Below are 21,163 nucleotides of genomic sequence, written 5' to 3'. Positions count from 1 at the left end.
GATTGGTTGGCTTGGAGGGGGGGCGCCTAGGCTCACACGCAGTTTCGACTAGAGCGTTCTATTGGCCGACGCAGTAACCCCCACTACTCGAGTCGCGTGACGAAGAGAGGGAATCAGACGTACCCTAGGGTACTCAGTGAGGGTACTCAACGGCGTAGGCACAAAATTCAGAATACTGCTGAAAAATTGTCATGACGTAAAACTTTCTTATTGTAGGATAGCGACCTGATTTGGTCAACAAGGATGCAATTTACGAATTGTGTGAATGGGTGGACTGTATGACGGAATGAGAGAGGGTGTGAAAGATGGTGTGGAGGTAACGGTAATTTTAAGCGGATGCAACTATGGGAAAGAAAGGTGAGTGATTTGGATTTACCATAAATAGACTGTATTTGCACTTAAAATATACAAGATTGTCGTGAGTTTGTAGCGCGAAAGGAATAATGAACTGTTTATGAAATAAATGAGATCGTTGAGGACTTTGACGTTTTCGAACAGCTGATTGAAGCGTTAGACAGCGAGTGAGAGAGAACGTTATTTTCCCTCTCTCTTTTATTGTCTCGACCCTTCTGGAATATTCGCCTAGCGTCATGCTTCCGGTAGAACATTCGCGAGCATTCCAGAAGGATCGAGGTTGGGCCTTGACCAATTGGGGGTCGATATTGTGCCCACGCAATTTCCGCGACGCCGCTGATTGGTTGATCACTTGGCGTGATCGGCGCGACTCGAGGTGAACATGGCGACCGAGCGCGCCATTCTCAATTCCGCCCGCCTCGACTGGTCGAATTTTCGCGAATGGTATTGAACAAGTGATCATTGATTGAGTGACCGTTACATATTGGACGTGAACGTGATATTAACAAGTGGTTGTGCTAAAGTGCGTTAATGAAGTGAGTAATTAATAACTGTAAACAGAATGACTTTACGATGCGCGACAAATGCGAGCTGCGTAGCACGAGCGTGCGTGACGTCACCGAGTGTACTTCCATTGACTCGCGGCGAGTCTCGCGCCTGCGCTGGTGAATGAACGCGTACTACGCAGTTGCACATACGAGAGAACGTGAATCGACGCGTTCATCGATCGCTCGTTTCGATCGGCAGGACGACGAGTTTGTGGATCGGCCTCATGTACTCTGAGGTTGAAGTGACTACTGTGACGACGCGAACTCTTCCATCTGCTCCGGGATGAGCTTCCTTGACTCGTGCAAGAGGCCATCGCGACGGAGGGGTCTGTTCGTCGATGATGAGGCAGAGGTTTCCCATCGTGACGTCATCCTGCACCTTGCGCCATTTGGAACGAGAGGTAAGCCCCTGCAGATATTCTCGTTTCCACCTCGCCCAGAATTGATCCCTCATCTTTGTTATGAGCTGCCATCGCGTGAGACGATTGGTTACCTCATCGAGCAACGAGGGTTCTGGAATCGCCTGCAATGCTGTACCTATAAGAAAATGGCCTGGGGTTAATGCAGTCAAATCTGACGGATCATCGGAGAGTGCAGCGAGCGGCCTTGAAGGCGAAATTCCTCTTGAGGCGCAGTCAGCAGGGTTTTTTATGCCGACGACGTGGTGCCAGTGAGCGTCAGGGACTAGCCTCTGTATGTCGGCCACCCTGTTGGCCACATAGGTCTTCCATCTGGACGGATGACCTTGAATCCAACCCAGTGCCACTGTGGAGTCGGACCAGAGGTGAATGCTCATGCCGGCCATGTTGAGTGTGGTGGCGATGTGCTGCGTCAATCGTGCAAGTAGGTGCGCTGCACATAGTTCTAGACGAGGAAGTGACACTTGTTGCAGCGGTGCCACTTTACTCTTGGCCGCTACGAGTGTTAGTGTCCACTGCAGGTCTGGTGTTTTCGTCCTCAGATACAGAACTGCTCCGTACGCTCGTTCAGAGGCATCGGCAAAACCATGGAACTCCCTCAGTTCTGGACGAGAGTTCTGAAACAGAGGGCGACTCACTTTTACCTGTTCTAGCTGCTTGAGTTCGGCGCAGAAGTTTCGCCATTCGCTGGCCAAGGTGGGTGGAAGTGGGTCATCCCAGTCAAGCCCCAGCAGCCATGTCGTCTGGATACTGATTTTGGACCGCACGGTTACTGGAGTCAACCATCCCAAGGGGTCGAACAGCTGCGCTGCTTTGGAAACCAGGCCCCTCTTGGTTAAAGGTTGAGTATCCGCTTTATGGATGAAGAACCGGAACGTGTCGTCAGCTGGTGACCATTGGAGGCCGAGTGCGGAATGAGTTGTGTCGGTCCATATTTTCGACGGCCCTTGCGTGTCTTGGTGCTGCGAGGGCTGACGTGCTGGGTCCTGGCACGACTGCTGTATGAAGTCAAGCAGCTCTGCAGCATTCGAAGCCCATTTCTGCAATGGGAAGCCACCCGCTTTGCACAATTGCAGAAGTTGACCTGCTGTTTCCTTGAGGGCTGGAATGGAATCGGCCCCTGTCAAAATGTCATCGACGTACGTGTCGTTCTGAAGTGCCCTTGCGCCGATGGGAAACCGGGTGCCTTCGTCCTCTGCCAGCTGCCGCAACGTCCTGACCGCTAAATAGGGAGCACACGACAAGCCGTAAGTGACAGTGTTCAGGCGGTACTCACTCACTTGCCGTGACTCTTCGTCCCTCCATAAGATTCGTTGAAAATCTCGGTCCTCGGGGTGGACCAGGATTTGCCGATACATTTTCGTAACGTCAGCTGTCACGACGTATAGGTGCATGCGCCACCGCAGCAGGACGTCAGCTAGGAGAGGCAGCAGGTTCGGTCCGACGTGAAGGCAATCGTTCAAGGAGTGCTGCGATCCCCCCGACCAGGAGCCATTGAATACTACTCGGAGCTTCGTAGTGGTGCTGCTGGGTTTCAAGACTCCGTGGTGCGGAAGGTAATGTACTGGCTGATCCTTCAACGCTTCGCTCGCTAACGACATGTGTTTGAGCTCTATGTACTCCTTCATGAAGCTGGAGTACAGTGTCTTGAATTGTTCGTCCTTCTTGCAGCGCTGTTCCATCCTCCTGAGTGCATGCCAGGAAGCAGTCCTCGACCCTGACGTGATGGGATCCGAACGTCGGAATGGAAGCCTGACTTGGTATCTGCCGTCAGGTGTCCGCGTGTGCGACTGAGCGTAATGGCGTTCGCACTCCCTTTCTTCAGCAGTCAGTGTCACCCGAGCGTCATGGAGCTCCTCCTCCTCCCAGAATTTCCGCACCAAAGAGCTCAGAGAGTCATCGACCACCACCTGATGCACTTTTGCGTGCATTGATGAGGCGGCATTTCCCGTACTTCCTGTTAGAATCCAGCCAAACATGGTTAGTTGACCGACCGGCTCTGAGGTAGACCCTTTTCTTACACCCTCTTTGATAATGGCTGGATACACGTCAGCCCCCAGCAGTACTTCAATAGGCCTCGATTTTTGAGGAGCGGGATCGTCCATTTTCAACCCCTTGAGATGGCTCCACGTTTTGTGTGGAGCTGTGCAGCCGTGCGTGTAGCCCGTGAGCTTCTGGAGTACGATGGCCGTGACCTTGATTTTGTCGGAGCTGGGGCTCGCAGCAATGTCCAAGTGGACTCGCCCTCGAGCCCTGGCGAGCTGCTGTCCTCCGACGCCGAAGATGTCTACGCAAGATGCAGTGCGAGCCAACTGGAGTCGTTGAGCCAGACCTTCGGTGATCATTGAGATTTCCGAACCTTGATCTATGAGGGCTCGGACCTCTTGGTGTCTGCCATAGCGATCTGCAACTTGAATAATGGCTGTTGCAAGTAACACCTTACCCTTTAGGTCCCGACAATCCAGTGTGTGGTGGGTCGTCGTCTGTCTGGATCCATCTCGAAAGGTGTCGTGGATTGACGAGTGGTGCCGTTCCCCACACGACATGCAACTTCTGGTGGATGGACAAGCTGCGAATTGGTGCCTTCCGAGACAGTTGAAGCACAAACGAGCTCTTTCCACACGACTTCGACGCTCCGCTGGAGGGAGTGCCTTGTACTCCGGGCACTGCATCAAGAAGTGGTCCTTCTTGCACATCACGCACTCCTGCTTCTGGCTCTGCTGAGCGTGATTGGCTCTGACTGATCGTGTTGCTTCCCTTGTTTTAGGTTGGCCATGACTCGTGGTGTGGCTGCTCCTTTGACCGGACTTCGTGGAGGCTGACCCTGGAGACGCCTCGATCTGCTGACGTCGCTTGATCAGGAAGTCCTTCAACGTTGCGAAGGATGGTGGATCGTTGTTGCCTGTGACTCGTTCCTCCCACTCATCTCTGGTTATGGGATCGAATAAATTCACCACAGAGTACACGAACCAGTCTTCTGTTTTGTCCACTGGCCTGCCCAATCCCTCCAGGGTATTGGCGACAGACGTGATGCTCTTCTGGATGTTGGTGATCTCCTGCACTGAGCTTTCTTTCATCTGTTGTAATGCGGCAAGTCTGTCCAGACAAGAGCGTACTAGAATTCTCTTATTTTCATACTGCTCTTTCAGGATGGTCCATGCTCGCTCGTAATTTTCATTGATGGTGGGTAGGTCTTTCACAAGGTCAGCTGCTTGACCATGGAGACTAGTCTTTAGGTAATGGAGGCAGTCGACCTTGCTGAGTTGCTTGTTCCTTTCAATGATCGAGAGGAACAGATCCTTGAAAGCCGGCCACTCTACATACTCGCCGGAGAATTCGGGCAGGTGCATCCTGGGGAGAGGAGCCGACTCAGAGCTTGCTTCCTCGTTGGATGATGCTCCTGGACTCTTCTTGGTCGAAGTTGAGCCTTCTCCGCTGTAATGCCGTGCCAGATCGAGCAGGCGTCCTCGTTGCTCCAAATACCTTTCTTCGACCCAGTCAGCAAACTCCTTCCTCACGTATTCAGAGGCCTTGATCGCGTCTCCGTGCTTGAAGGCCAAGACGTCGTGATTTCGTTGGAACTGGGACCAATTCTCCTCAAGGTTGTGCATTCTGGACTGCACATCGCCTCCTGTCATCTTGGCTTGCGAGATGGATTTTTTCAGATTCTCGACGACTCGATTTATTTTCCGCCCTAACTCACTTTGCTTGGTGATCAGCTCTTCACAGGTGAATTCCATTTTGATGCGTGAGTGGATCGCTGGGTGGACTTTTCACTGAAGAATTATTGGTTCACCACTGATTTGCACTGCGCGATGGTAAATCCGGCTCGAAGGACCAGAAATGTAGGATAGCGACCTGATTTGGTCAACAAGGATGCAATTTACGAATTGTGTGAATGGGTGGACTGTATGACGGAATGAGAGAGGGTGTGAAAGATGGTGTGGAGGTAACGGTAATTTTAAGCGGATGCAACTATGGGAAAGAAAGGTGAGTGATTTGGATTTACCATAAATAGACTGTATTTGCACTTAAAATATACAAGATTGTCGTGAGTTTGTAGCGCGAAAGGAATAATGAACTGTTTATGAAATAAATGAGATCGTTGAGGACTTTGACGTTTTCGAACAGCTGATTGAAGCGTTAGACAGCGAGTGAGAGAGAACGTTATTTTCCCTCTCTCTTTTATTGTCTCGACCCTTCTGGAATATTCACCTAGCGTCATGCTTCCGGTAGAACATTCGCGAGCATTCCAGAAGGATCGAGGTTGGGCCTTGACCAATTGGGGGTCGATATTGTGCCCACGCAATTTCCGCGACGCCGCTGATTGGTTGATCACTTGGCGTGATCGGCGCGACTCGAGGTGAACATGGCGACCGAGCGCGCCATTCTCAAACACTTATTTTCCTATTCTTATTATAAAATGTTCAAATCAGTATTGACATTAACATTCTACAGCACATATTAATAATCGTATATATATTATAAGCTCTCTCTCTCTCTCCCGCTCTCTCTCTCGCTCTCTCTCTCTCTCGCTCTCTCCACTCGCTCTCTCTCGCTCTCTCCACTCGCTCTCTCTCGCTCTCTCCACTCGCTCTCTCTCCCGCTCTCTCTCTCTCCCGCTCTCTCTCTCTCTCCCGCTCTCTCTCTCCCGCTCTCTCTCTCCCGCTCTCTCTCGCTCTCTCGCTCCCGCTCTCTCTCGCTCTCTCTCTCACCCGCTCTCACCCGCTCTCTCTCTCCCGCTCTCTCCCGCTCTCTCTCGCTCTCTCTCGCTCTCTCTCTCTCTCCCGCTCTCTCGCTCTCTGTCTCTAATGTAAAAAGCTAAAAAAAAAAGTATAAAATAAGTTACTACGACGGGACTTGAACCCGAGTCCACGGCATAGCAGTTCAGCTCGCTGCCGCTACGCCACACCATTACTTAGTAAAAGAGTGAACTATGTAAACTGACATGTTGCGTCCACAAAACTTTAATTTGCAAATATCTTGAAAATTACTGAATAGTTGCCTCTATAATGGGGTATATTCGTAATCAGGGGAACGAGATCTGTAACTCTGTAAAGTCTCAACTAAATCTGTGACGCGAAGGCTTTGTATTCTCCTTGTGTAAATTGTCACTTTTCATGACTGCAATAGGATCCTCGTATTCACGGCATTGAATATTGGCTGTAAGTCGTGAAACATCGTAGCCCTCTGTAAATACGGGAATCCTACTACTATGCGTCGTGTGACGTAGCAGCTGAAAGGGCGTGGTCACGCGGCGAGTACGGGACCGTCAGAGGTGGGGGTAGGCGGCGAGTACGGTCCGTCAGAGGTGGGGGTAGGCGGCGCTAGCTGGAGACCCCTCTTGCCTCTGTGCCCCCCCGGGGATCTTCTCGTCAGCTCACAGCAATACTTTCAGGAACGTGCCTAGGAAGCGACAACTACCGACAAGGCGCCCCGCATCGTAGGATCAGCCGACGACGAATTATTGGCCGCCAATAAAAATCATTCTGGATCCGGAGAAGTGGCAAGGGGCACCGCTGCACACGAGCTAATAAACTCGGAGGACACGATCTGGGACGAAGGAGTCGCAAGTGCAGGTCATCGGCATTTTGGTGGTCCCGCCGTCGTCTCACCCGGCTACATTCGACTCCGGCAAGGGTCGTGCGGAGGAGCGCCTCGGAGGATTAATCCTCCCCGGTCGTCAACAGGACGACCTGTTCTGATAGTTCGATCCTGCGGCTAGTCGTAGTCGCGTTGCGGGTGCGCCCATAGGAAATTTCGGTAGGACGAAAGGAGTGGGGGGATCGAGAGTCGAAGCGCTCCGTCGATGCGGCGTAGGATCACTGTCGCGCTGGTTACCGAGTGACTTGGTTGTACTTCCGCATTCCTTGCTTGTAGAATCCCGAGATCCGGCGATCTGAACCGTTGAACGCGTCGCAGGTGGTTGTTCGCGACTTCAATCTCCTGAAGTACGAGTCCCGAGACGAAGGCGAAAGTTCCGGCCTTCTAGAGGAAATCCGGCAAGCTGAATTCCAGCACGGTAAGTCGACAAAGTGATCCTCAGTCGTAATTTCGTGTTGGCTCGATAGTTAGTGCGAGGACGAAGCGAGTGCGCATCGTCCTCGAATCATTGGTGATAGCCGAGGCATTTGGGCGTCGCGCTCTGCGCTCGCGTTCTCCGTGAACGTTTTGAGCCCTCGAGAGCAGTCTCCCATTCGTTTAGTCGGAAGTCTTCCTTAAGGAGCCACGTCGGGAAAAGGATAAGTTCGGTCATTAGCGAATTCGGTAAAGTAGCGTCGATCACGCTCGGCAATCGCGCGCCGGTCCGTAGAAACTGCGCCGAACCTGTACCGTACCTTCTAGAATCGCGAAATCTCGACTAACGCGCTCCGCGATCGAACATCCATCGCAAAAGTGTACTAGGAGCGCGGGCTCCCGGGTTGCGGCCACGTGGCCGCCCACCTGTAATTTATCATTTGACACCGAATAAATTCGTTCGAGCCATAATCGTTTCGAGTTCATTTCCGACCTGTGAGACCCGTCCTGCCGCGAGGGCTGTCCCCGTTATTCCCTGTGTCCGAACTCCTGGCAGTCCGTGTCGTCGAATTCCGTTCGTGATTGCGAGAATAGTCGAAGCTCGTGTTCGAGGACGTCGATTTCGATGTCCCATTCGATTCTTCTCGCCAATTACATTTGTCCAGAGAGGACCGTGTCCGCACGGCCGCGCACGGTCCGTCCTCAGCGGCTGTAAATTCTCGGGGTTGACCGTTTCCGCCGGTCAAAAAGCCGAGCGAAGACGGGCAACGTCGCAACACATATATATATATGTATATAATTAATTGACGCTACACAAAAAATCCTCTAGTTGGCTTTAAGTATTGTAGGCTGTTGAAAATGTATAGATTCAATGCGCCCACTTGCGTCAGTTCTGTCGGGATCGTTTTTCGATGTATGTTTTCAGTCTGTGTCTAACCTCCACTATTGTCAGAACGTGTTACCTGATTGTGTTAATAAATAACGTATATATACATAGTATATGTATATATATCAAACAATGTAAAAATGTTCTTGTATTAATTAACTACGAGTGCAGTTAATAAGCTGCGCATAAAATTATTAACCTACAAAGGTTATGGGCCCAGGTACCACGTGTGATTTTTGAGGTTATAAAAAGCACGTGTCTCGTGAAAAATGGCAAACACCATAAATTCGACGCGGATCGAATTACTTGGGAAGGATAATTATGAGACATGGAGAATGCAGGTGAAAGCCCTACTATCGAAGGGAGATTTATGGCAATATGTAAGCGGAGAAAAATTAAAACCTGAGCCAGGCGGAGGAGCCGATGATGCTGCAAGAGCAGCGAGGGAAGCTTCAATACAGACATGGGTAAAAGAAGATAAAAAGGCTAAATCCGATCTAATTTTGAGTATAAGCCCTGCAGAATTAAAACAGGTAAGGGGTTGTGAAACTTCGCGAGAAGTATGGAACAGATTGGAAGCGATTTTTGCGTCGAAAGGGCCTGCGAGAAAAGCCACGTTTCTAAAACAATTGACCTTGCAACGTATGAAAGAGGGAGAAGATATCCGTGAGCACATGAAAAAGTTTTGCGACGCTGTAGACAAATTGGCAGCCATGGATATAGAAATTAATGCCGATTTACTTGCAATTATGTTATTATAGCTATAGAGTCGAGGGACAATCTTCCAGACGTGGAATCACTGAAGGTGAAAATTATAGAAGAAAGTAACGCAAGGAAGCAAAAATCAGGGGATGATTCTGGTGCAATGGTCGCATCGTGCAGCAAAAACCCAAATAAATTCATGTCGAGACTGAATACTCAGGTGAGAGAATATAAAGACTTACATAAAAATAAGTATGATATTACATGCTATAGGTGTAATAAGAAGGGACACAAGGCTCAAAACTGCTACACAAAATTGGACAAAATTAAGCATAAGGCAAATGCAATTGATGATGTATATTATGCACGCCTAAGCAGCGAAGAAGGCGGGTTGCAGATAAGCGAAAGCAGTACAGGTAGCAAGTGGTGCCTGGATAGTGGGTGTACGACTCACTTATGTAAGGACAAAGACAAATTTCAAGATATGGTTAAAATAAATAATCAGAGACTGAATCTGGCGAATAATGGATGCACTGAAGTTGAGGCGAAAGGAAATGTACATATGACCATATCGGATGGGAAAAGTGAAAGGTCAGTCAACTTACAAAATACTTTATTCGTGCCAGATTTACGAAACAATTTAATGTCAGTTGCAAAAAAAAAGGATAGAGGTAATGTTATAATTTTTAAGAAAGATGTGGCTTTAATAAAAGATTCAAATAATATAGTAAAAATGATAGCTGAACGAGTTGGAAATTTGTATTATGTAAAAGAACCTGATTGTTACGCAAATAAAATATCAGAAGAGAACAATCAGATCAACTTATGGCATGAGCGAATGGCTCATTTAAATAAAACTGATTTAATTGGAATGATAAGAAATAAGTCAGCAGTTGGACTAGATTCTGGAATGATGAATTCAAGTTTTGAAAAATGTGATATTTGTGCGTTAGGGAAACAACATGTTGAGCCCTTCCGTAACCATAGAAAACCATGTTCTACGCCAGCGCTCGGAAATTTTTACTCGCGACGGCCGAGAATCGGAGACTATGCGTCCCGCGCGTCTCGCTCCCCGGATCGGCCCTAGTGCTCGGAGCTGCTCAGGCGCGTACCATTTCATAGGCGCTATTCGTGGTGCATCATGACTCGTGTCAATAGGTTTCCTCATTACACATTGCCAATGCGTTTTTTTTAACTTCCCGATTTTATAGGGAAGTTATTGTAATGACCCCGAAAATCGAAAATCGATTTTTTAGCAGATCTTCACGTTTCATGGTCATTGCAGTCCTTTTAGACTATTTTCAGCAAAATGTTTGTATGTGTGTGTGTGTGTGTGCGTATGACGTTTCTATGTAATCAAATTTTTCGTTAACGTTTTCAGAAAAAGTAACAACGCGATCAGGATGGTGAATGATGCATTCGATGTGCCCCGCTGTAACTTAGAGCTGATTAGATTTTGGTCCATTTTGGTAAAGTAGTTTTTTAGTTTTTTTAGTTTTTTCGAAAGAAGTTCATTCAACAATGCAATTTATACGAGAGAACGGATAGTTTCCACCGAAGAAACAAACGTAATTACACAAAAAATTTTTTTTTCAATTTTTCTAAAATTTAAAAAAAAAATTTTTTTTAAATTTTTTTTTTGTACCTTACGATGATGTTTCCGCTTACAATAATCGAAAATTATCCCAATGCAAGAGTGAGTTAATCATCTCTACTCCCGAGAATACATTTCTAAAGAATATCGATGACAGTACAAAAAGAAACTAGAGGGTTATTGTTGCTCGCTCGCGAGTAGGGTTGTTTTTGCTCGCTCGCTTTGCTCGCTCGCGGATAGGACTGCTCTTGCGAAAGGGTTAGTGGTACGCATGGCTAGTAGTACCTATAGCTATTAATGTTTTTTTTTTATTTGGTGTGTGACTCTCCACGAGCCACACAAAGAACTTCCCGATTCGTTAGTTGCAGTATATTATTATCATTATTAAGTGTACGTTTTAAGAAGATTATACGTTTTCAGGGAAATTCAATAGTTTTCTACTTATCAAAATGTTTGCTATATGGCGTCGCATTAAACCAACACCGTATGCTCGTTGCTCGCTTGGTTCCTTGTTATAGCATACTAATGTTGCAAAATAAATTGTCTTAATTAGTTTTTCGCAAACGATACAACTCATCATTATCCGGGTTTGCAGTATTGATCTTGGTTTTCTTCGATACTGTTCATTTAAATTGTCCCAAAATATATATACCGCGCTCAATTTTGAAACTCTGCTCAGTGCTACATACAACATTTGTAAAGTTCGCCTTTCTGATTTTTTAAAATCCAAACATACTTTCTCGTACGTTTGTCCCTGACTTTTATGAATCGTAATCGCTTCAGCAGGAACCACTGGAAATTGACTACGTGTGATTTGATATTTTTCCTCACTCGACATATTTACTTGATTCGATATTTTTATTATTGGTGTAAAATTTTGATCAATATTTGCATCTTTCATATGTATAATCACGATAACGAGTTCTTACTTTCACTCCTACTCTGGCCAATTGAAAATCTAACCACAATATAGACGGAATTTTAGTATTTTCTTGAAAAGTCATAAATTTTAATATTCCGCATGTGTGCTCCATTAATCAATCCGTTTTCAACATCAATGTTATTAATAATTATCATATAGTTTATATTAATTTTCAATTTAATCTCAGTTAATAATTCGTTTTGAACTGATTGTTTTTTTAAAGATTGTAATATAAATTTTTTTTTGTACTTTCATCGATATTCTTTGAAAATGTATTCTCGCGAGTAAAGATGATTAACTCACTCTTGCATTGGGATAATTTTCGGTTATTGTAAGCGGAAACATCATCGTAAGGTACAAAAAAAAATTTTTTAAAAATTTTTTTGTGTAATTACGTTTGTTTCTTCGGTGGAAACACACACACACACACACACACGAACATTTTGCTGAAAATAGTCTAAAATGACTGCAATGACCATGAAACGTGAAGATCTGCTAAAAAATCGATTTTCGATTTTCGGGGTCATTACAATAACTTCCCTATAAAATCGGGAAGTTAATTTATATTACAATCTTCAAAAAAACAATCAGTTCAAAACGAATTATTATCTGAGATTAAATTGAAAATTAATATAAACTATATGATAATTATTAATAACATTGATGTTGAAAACGGATTGGTTAATAGAGCACACACACATGCGGAATATTAAAATTTAATACTTTTCAAGAAAATACTAAAATTCCGTCTATATTGTGGTTAGATTTTCAATTGGCCAGAGTAGGAGTGAAAGTAAGAACTCGTTATCGTGATTATACATATGAAAGATGCAAATATTGATCAAAATTTTACACCAATAATAAAAAATATCGAATCAAGTAAATATGTCGAGTGAGGAAAAATATCAAATCACACGTAGTCAATTTCCAGTGGTTCCTGCTGAAGCGATTACGATTCATAAAAGTCAGGGACAAACGTACGAGAAAGTATGTTTGGATTTTAAAAAATCAGAAAGGCGAACTTTACTAATGTTGTATGTAGCACTGAGCAGAGTTTCAAAATTGAGCGCGGTTTATATATTTTGGGACAATTTAAATGAACAGTATCGAAGAAAACCAAGATCAATACTGCAAACCCGGATAATGATGAGTTGTATCGTTTGCGAAAAACTAATTAAGACAATTTATTTTGCAACATTAGTATGCTATAACAAGGAACCAAGCGAGCAACGAGCATACGGTGTTGGTTTAATGCGACGCCATATAGCAAACATTTTGATAAGTAGAAAACTATTGAATTTCCCTGAAAACGTATAATCTTCTTAAAACGTACACTTAATAATGATAATAATATCCTGCAACTAACGAATCGGGAAGTTCTTTGTGTGGCTCGTGGAGAGTCACACACCAAATAAAAAAAAAACATTAATAGCTATAGGTACTACTAGCCATGCGTACCACTAACCTTTTCGCAAGAGCAGTCCTATCCGCGAGCTCGCAAAACGAGCTCGCAAAAACAACCCTACTCGCGAGCGAGCAAAGCGAGCGAGCAACAATAACCCTCTAGTTTGTTAATGGTATCCCCTGTAGGCCTACTTCACTATGTCGCACGATAATTTCGGACAACAGCTGTAGAAAATTAATTAGAAAAATAAATTCATAAGATAAATCTTAAAAATAGTTTTTACTTCTATTGTTCAAATTTTAATACCATCCGAGACAACTTGATGTTCGCGCACGTTTAAACGTGCTTGGCACATTAGTAAAATCTACGGCGCGGCGCGGCTCGGCGCGAGGTTCGAACGTAGCTGTTTGCATCGCCGCGCCGACACTTTTACATTGTAACTCATTTTAGAAAACAGCGTCATTTCATCAATCGTTTGTCATTTGTCTTTTGCCTCTTTTGTTCGAATGAGAACGTTGTTAGAGCAGTAGCCATTTGGTTATTGAAAGGTAAGGATCACGAGTTTTTGTTGGAAGTAAGTTTTGGTAAGCGCGTTTGTTTTCGGACGTATAAATTCGGACGATAGATTTTCAAGCGGTGAATCTTGTTGTACAGACAATATGCCTAAATCGCAGGCATATAAACAAAATTTTAATAAGGTCTGGGAATACTTGTTTTTCGCGCACATTGATAATCGTACGAAATGCCCCCTGTGCGGATTTGAGCCTGCGTTAGTCATGAAATTTAATCTCGAACGGCATTTTTTGAAAATTCATTCACAGTATTCGTCATATGAAGGCCGAGAAAAAATTGATTTGATAGAAGGGCTCAAATTAGTGCACATGGAATCTCGTACGAATATTCAGATTCAGGAGTATTCGTCTTCTATGAAAGCTCGCATAGCTTCTTACGCTATTTCCCATTTGATAGCGAAAAAAGGTAAACCGATCACTGATAGCGATTTCGTAAAGAAATGTTTCATTGAAGCGGTAAAAATATTTGGCAATTCTATAACGCTTGAAGAAGCTGCGAGCATCCCCCTTGTTGACAAAACTGTTAGTTCCCGGATTTCTGATATAGGCGCGTCTATGGAAGAAAAGTTAACTGCACTGTTGAGTTCGTGTCGTTATTTTTCATTATGTCTGGACGAAAGCACCGATAACCGACATACGAGTCAATTGAGTATTTTTGCTCGAATTGTACAACCTGATTTTTCGTATGTCGTGGAGCTTTTGGACTTCGTGCCTTTGCATGGCACAACGACTGGAACCGATATTTTCAATGCAGTGCAGAACACTCTTCACAAATTCCGAATTAATTTTTCTACATGTTCTGCGGTGGTAACCGATGGTGCAAAAGCCATGACAGTTGCCAAAAGAGGGCTATATGGCCAATTTAAAAGTCGCGATTTTCAATTCCCCACGTTACACTGCATTATTCATCAGGAGGCGTTATGCGGTAAACACATAAAGTTATCTTTCGCTATACGAAAGGTAACTAGAATTATCAATGCCATCAAAGGTGGCAACAAATTTTTATCACACAGAAAATTTATAAGTTTTCTGGAAACACATAACGCTGCTTATACTGATGTGTCTCGGCACTGATACTCAGTGCAGCGAAATGTTTAACTCAGTTCTTTGCTATAAGAAAAGAGATCTTCCTTTTCTTGCAAGAAAATCCTCAACTGAGCTTAGAAGAAGATTCCTCCTTCTTAACAGATGTGAGCTTCCTTTGTGAACTCTCATTTATAGTAGATTTAACGAGCCATTTAAATAGTTTAAATTTAAAATTGCAACGCCCCACCCAAACTATTTCGCAATTATGTAGCCACGTCGATTCTTTCCGTAGGCAGCTTTTACTTTTTAAAACCCATTTGCATTCTGAACCAAAAGTTTGGTTCTTCTTTCCTTCGTGCAAGTTAATTTTCGAAGAATTCGGCACTGACTGCGATTTTGATAGTCACTTACACATTCTTCATTCGGTGATCGATCAATTCGATAAGCGTTTCATCGACTTCGACTCGCTTAGGAATGATCTAATTTTCTTTGAGAATCCCCTCACTGTCCAAATTGCAGATCAAGCCCTCGATTTTCAACAAGAACTGTGCGATCTTCAGCACGACATTTCTCTGAAAACGCGGCAAGAAAAAGGAGCCGAATTCTTCAAAACACTGGAACAATCGACATACCCTATTCTTCGAAATTTCGCGATCCGAATATTCTCAATGTTCGGATCAACTTATTTATGCGAATGCTCTTTTTCAAAAATGCGCTATATTAAATCGGAACACCTCACATCCTTAAATGATTCTACGCTCGCGTCTGCGATGCGAACAATCACATCTAAACTTCCCGTAGATGTCACCAATTTGCCAAGCACGTCTAAATTTGCGCGAACATAAAGTTGCCTCGGATCGTATTAAAATTTGAATAATAGAATTAAAAACTATTTTCAAAATTTATCTTATGAATTTATTTTTCTAATTAATTTTCTACAGCTGTTGTCCGAAATTGTCGTGCGACATAGTGGAGTAGGCCTACCGGGGATACCACTAACAAAAAAAACACATTGGCAATAGTACCTCAATGGTAATGTGGAAACCTATTGACACGAGTGTCATCATGATGCACCACGAATAGCGCCTATGAAATGGTACGCGCCTGAACAGCTCCGAGCACTACGGCCGATCCGGGGAGCGAGACGCGCGGGACGCATAGTCTCTGATTCTCGGCCGTCGCGAGTAAAAATTTCCGAGCGCTGGTTTAGACCAAAAATGTTATAAACACCAGGTGTTTGTAGGTGGAAGAGAAACAATACTTTGTATATATGCGGAAACTTCATCATAAATACATTACTGGTTTAGTAATGTTGCGTAATATTCATGAATTTTTGGGGTTTCGTACCTAAGATTTACGCTTCGTTATTTAATCATGTGAATTGTTTCCAGAAGTATTCTGTGTTGTAACTTAGGTTCTCTGTCTAAGATTTTTGCATTTTCAAAATCAAATTGTCCAGGCGTGAGGACATCAAAATCGTCCACGGAGTCTCGCAATGGAGCTAGAGGTCGCGAATTTAGGCAGCATTCAATGGAGCATAGCAAAGTGCTACACTCCTTGAACGTAAAAGTTCGAGCACCGACAACCCGCCTCAGATGGTGTTTGAGGCTCTTCACTCCGGCTTCCCACAAACCTCCGAAATGCGGAGCGGAGGGGGGAATAAAATGCCAAACGATACAGTCGCTGGCGGTTCTATTTTGAAAGTCCGGATTTCGTAGGGTCGCTCGGTACATTCGACATAATTCACGGTCCGCGCCGACGAACGTGGTCCCGTTATCGGAATACATAGCGCAAGGTATTCCACGTCGAGAACAAAATCGATCAAATGCACGAATGAAAGCTGGGGTGGAATAGTCGGGTACTAGCTCAAGGTGAATTGCCTTAGTGGCTAGGCACACGAACAGAGACACATACGCTTTGCGCGAAGTAATACCGCGCCCGGACGACGCGCGGATTTGAAACGGACCTGCATAATCCACTCCACAGTGAGAAAAACATCTGGACGTAGGGGAGACGCGTGGGGTCGGAAGTTGGCCCATCAACTGAGCTGGGACAGCGGCCCGTTCGCGAACACACACTACGCAAGCATGAATAGCGCTCTTGACCAAACTGCGAGCACGGAGTATCCAGAAGGTTTGCCGCAGCGTATGTAGGGTTAATTGTAGGCCTGAGTGCAGGGCGCGTAGATGAGCATGCTCGATGATTAGCTTGACCAATGGGTGTGACGCGAGTATGATTGGGTGTTTGACACTGAATGCCACCGGAGCGTGTCGTAGACGTCCACCGACCCGAAGGATTCCGTCGTCATCGACGAACGGATCGAGAGCTAACAGCGAACTTTTTGGGGAGAGACTGCGGCGCTGACGGAGCGCATCGACTTCCGATGGGAAACAATCGCGTTGAATGCAATTGATCCAGAAGATTCGCGCGGCGGAACAATTCTCGGCCGACAGAGTTCGGCCTGGCGTCGAGGGAGCGAGTGAACGAGAGCGGCGTTGGCGACAGGCGCGCAAGAATTTAAACAGATATCCCGTGACGCGAAGAAGTTTCGGCCACGACGAATATCTGGACGACAAGTCCCAAGGTTCGGAAGTGACTGTAGCCACGGACACCGTAGCCTTTTCCTCCCTACAGACCAAGTCGATCGGCTTAACCGACTTGGGTTCGGAAGGCCATCGTTCCTCGGATGAGCCCAGCCAGGAAGGTCCTGACCACCACAGAGAATGCGCTGCGAGCTCGCCTCCTAGTATGCCGCGTAACGCACAATCGGCCGGATTGTCTTTCGAGGGCACGTAGCGCCAAACGACGTCGGGAGCGCGAATTTGAATTTCGTGCACACGGTGGGCCACGAACGTTTTCCAACGTGACGGACTGTCGCGCAGCCATGCAAGCACGATAGTGGAGTCACCCCAGCAAAAACATGAGTGAGCGCGACCGTTTAGGGAATTCCGAACGAATTCGAGAAGGCGCGCGAGGAGCAGAGCAGCGGACAATTCTAGGCGCGGTATCGTTAGGGGGGATATGGGAGCTACCTTAGACTTGCTCGCCAAGAGAGACACGTGGACCATACCGGATTTGGAGGTGGTCTTCAAATAAACGACTGCAGCGTATGCGTGGGACGAAGCATCGCAGAAACCGTGCAGTTCGACCGGACCTGAGCTGGAGTCGAGGCCGGTCCAGCGAGGCAACGATAATGCTTTCAGCGATTCTAATCCGGTGTAAACGGAATTCCACCGTACTCGAATTTCATTTTGCAGAGCCTCATCCCAGGAGACGCGCAGACGCCAGAGATCCTGGAGGAGGATTTTGGCTGTGATTGTAACGGGGGTCACCCAGCCCAACGGACAATAAATTTTCGAAATCGCCGATAAAATCGCTCGCTTCGTTTCGGGAACGGTCGTCGGGATATTTAATTGAATTTGGAACGCGTCGTCCAACGGGTTCCACCCGATCCCGAGCACCTTGACGTGGTCATCGACGGCCAATGACCTGGTGCAGGCCAATCCATGGTCGGACGGATCAATGTCGCTAAGAAGTTCCGCGCAGTTACTCGACCACTTTCGAAGCTCGAACTTTCCGCGGCGAAGTAGCCCTACGACTTGATCGCGGCGCTCGCGGACAAGGTCGACAGAATCGCCACCAAAGAGGACATCGTCGACGTAAATCTGATCGCGAAGAATGGGCACCGCAAGAGGGAAATTTGCCCCCTCGAGTTCACGGAGGCGCTGAATGACTCGAAGCGCAATGAACGGAGCGCACGTCATGCCGTATGTGACAGTGAGCAGGACGTGGTCGATAGGGGATTTTGTAATGGCATCTAGCCAAAGAATGCGTTGAAAATTGACGTCGCGAGGATCGACCAAAATCTGTCGATACATTTTTGCGACGTCAGCACTGTAAACGTACCGGTGATGACGCCATTTCAGAATTACAGACGGCAGGTCTGTCTGTAATTTTGGGCCTGTTAGGAGCAGGTCATTGAGCGAGTGACCGTTAGAGGTCAAGCTTGATGCATTAAAGACTACGCGCAAATGTGACGTTGCGCTCCCGGGCCGAAATACAGGATGGTGGGGGATGTAGACAACCTGTGTGGCCGGTGGGAGTTCCGCGGTCACGCGTCGCATGTGGCTAAGAGCCTCGTATTCGCGCATGAAATCGCAGTATTCTCGTTCGAGTTCGGTATCTTTGCGGAATTTGTTGGTCAATGCGAATAGTATGCGTCCTGCCGAGTGCCGAGAGTGACCTATTTCAAGCGGAGGATCGCGAGTGAACGGGAGACGAACTACGAACCGTCCGTCTGGATTGCGCGAGTGAGTGGTCATAAAATGTTCTTCGCATTGTCGTTCTGTTGAAGACAACGGAGAGCATCGAGGGAGTTCTTCCACCTCCCAGAACCGACGCAACTCCGACTCCAGAGAGGAAGAGCAGTGGTGCGAGAATGCGATCGAAGAGGACCGATTCTTCCTGCACGATGAAACTTCTACACACGAAGAGGATGAGCTCGCGGTGGAGGAACCGTCGCGATCGACGGAAGAAGATGGAATGGGCCCCGAGATAACCCACCCGAAAATTTAATTCTGGGCTATCGGTTGTCCCTGACGGCCTTTACGAATCCCGTCTAGGATTACATCGCCATATAGATCTGCTCCGAGGATCATTTGAATGGACTCGGAATTTGTGGGCACCGGGTCTGCCCACTGAAGATCTTTCAGATGTTGGAACGAAGACGGATCTGCAGTGCATTGTGCGTTATAAGCGGTTAAAGTTGGCATAACCAACGCGGTTGTGACCAGCGACGGAGTAGTCGAGTGTACTGGACTCACGTGAATTTCGACAGACGATCGCACAGTTTCCACGTGGGCTCCGCCGACCGCGGAAATCCTAACATTTCTACGGGTCTTTTTTGCACGAAGCAATTGAGCTAAATTTTCCGTGACAAGTGTGACTTCGGAGCCCTGATCAAGAAGAGCTCTTATTATCGTGGTACGGCCTGACGAGAAGCACGTATTTTGAGCCTAGCTGTCGCCAAGACTACGAGCGAGGGGGGACGACGGGGAGTCATCGCAGACAACGATACAACGGTAGAGCAGCCAAGTAACGGAGGTGAAGAGCGGGGCGCGGACGGATCGACTAGGTTCGCGTGACCTTTCGAAGCGTCGTGAAGAGACGAATGGTGAGTTTGTTGACAAACGCGAATTTGAATTTGCTCGAACAATCGGACACCGCGTGTTGTTCGCTTAGGCAATTATAACATCGCGAGAGCCGGTTTACAATTTCGCGTCGCTTTTCCGGAGATTCGGCTAGGTATTGCGGACATGAACTCAGAAAATGTCGTGAATGACATAGTGGGCAAGACGTTTGCGAAAACGGAGTATTCGTCTTTCCCCTTATTATCTGATCTCCGCCGCGATTCTGAGGAAGCGCTCGGACGCTCGGACGATTGCGAGGTCGTGACGGCGTGTACGCGAGGGCATGACGTCGTCTTCGACGTCACATAATCGCAGGGTTCGACGGACATTTCATCGAGCGCACGCGCACGAGCGAATAAGAAAGTCGTTAATTCGGTAAATGATTTTGGCGTGTCGGACTGAGATGAAGCGATGCACCATGCTTTCGACGTAACTGGATCAAGTTTTCGCGATACTAAAAGAACTAACATATCCGTCCACAATTCTTCTGGAGAGCGATCCAGTTTCGACAGTGATGTGTTCGCTACGTTCGCTCGATCAATCAAAGAGTGCAGATCGGCTGCAGATTCGCGCTCAACCGCAGGTAAATCGATCAGATTCGACAAATGCATTTTAGTCAGTCGACGTTTGCTCTCGAATCGCGTAGTCAGAGTGCGCCACGCTGTCGAAAAGTTGTCGGCGGTTATCGGAATGTTTCCGAGGGCTTCGAGCGCGGGTCCTGTAAGCGACGACACTAAATAATGCACTAAATCCGTTAATTCGCGATTTGACATGATAAGCGACTTGAACCGATCTCGAAATGACTCCCATTCATTTTGGTCGCCGCCAAACGGAGCTAACGGTACGCGAGGAAGATGCGCCAGCGCGACGGAAGGCTTGAGTAGACTCGTGGAGGCGGTGTCCGGAGAATGCAATGTTGGACTCACGTGTGACCCAAGGTTATCGAGGGCATCCAGTAGAACATCCTTGGAGCTGATGTAAGTATCCTCAGTTGTCTGTAAGTGATCGTCCGCGAAATAAGGTACAGTCGGGTGGTATTCCTCAGGTACATTGGTGAGCAGCTGCACGTGGCCATCACTAAACGCAGTCCAAGCGTTTTCGAGAGAAGAGAGTCGCGCTTGAACTTTGCTGATTGTGAGGTTGGCTTTCCCGATCTTCCGAAAGTTCTCAACCGTCCGCAGGATCGTCCGTTGCAGCATGGCTTGCCGGTGGAAATCCGCCATCTTGAGAGAGCACGTGTGAACTCCGAAATTTTCCGTTTACTCCAACTTCGAATCCGGCTCGAAGGACCAATTTTATGTATCGGAAACGATCGACGATACGAACGATACGTGACGGAGGAGGCGCCGGAATCGCACAGCGCTGTGCGCGAAGTTAGAATTTCGGAATAAAGAACTTTTAACACTGAGTGAAAGTGGACTGTATTTGAATGATCAACCTGGTACAAGCGTAAAGAACCGAATGGCTCGCGGAGACTTCGGAAACAGAGCTGGATTCACGTCATCGGAATTGCGGATTGGTCCTTAAG

The 21,163-nt window shown here is 46.7% G+C and overlaps 3 protein-coding genes across 3 annotated transcripts; all 3 read right to left on the bottom strand.

Moving 5' to 3' along the window:
- Positions 1-1,586: 1,586 nt before the first annotated feature.
- LOC143218895 (uncharacterized) lies at positions 1,587-5,061 on the bottom strand. The gene is made up of 2 exons (XM_076444464.1): positions 1,659-5,061; positions 1,587-1,609 (listed from the first exon to the last, which is right to left on the bottom strand). Exons 1-2 carry the CDS (start codon positions 5,059-5,061, stop codon positions 1,587-1,589), a joined length of 3,426 nt encoding a protein of 1,141 aa, XP_076300579.1.
- Positions 5,062-15,810: 10,749 nt separating this feature from the next.
- On the bottom strand, positions 15,811-18,597 carry LOC143218894 (uncharacterized). The gene has a single exon (XM_076444463.1). The coding sequence runs from the start codon at positions 18,595-18,597 to the stop codon at positions 15,811-15,813; it is 2,787 nt and encodes a 928-aa protein (XP_076300578.1).
- Positions 18,598-19,017: 420 nt separating this feature from the next.
- LOC143218893 (uncharacterized) lies at positions 19,018-20,858 on the bottom strand. The gene is made up of 2 exons (XM_076444462.1): positions 19,718-20,858; positions 19,018-19,436 (listed from the first exon to the last, which is right to left on the bottom strand). Exons 1-2 carry the CDS (start codon positions 20,856-20,858, stop codon positions 19,018-19,020), a joined length of 1,560 nt encoding a protein of 519 aa, XP_076300577.1.
- Between the last annotated feature and the right edge of the window lie 305 nt (positions 20,859-21,163).

This window comes from Lasioglossum baleicum, chromosome 20, assembly GCF_051020765.1.
Source record: "Lasioglossum baleicum chromosome 20, iyLasBale1, whole genome shotgun sequence".
Lineage (NCBI taxonomy): Eukaryota > Metazoa > Arthropoda > Insecta > Hymenoptera > Halictidae > Lasioglossum > Lasioglossum baleicum.
The sequence above is the reverse complement of the archived record's forward strand: the minus strand, read 5'-3'. Positions and strand labels throughout refer to the sequence as shown.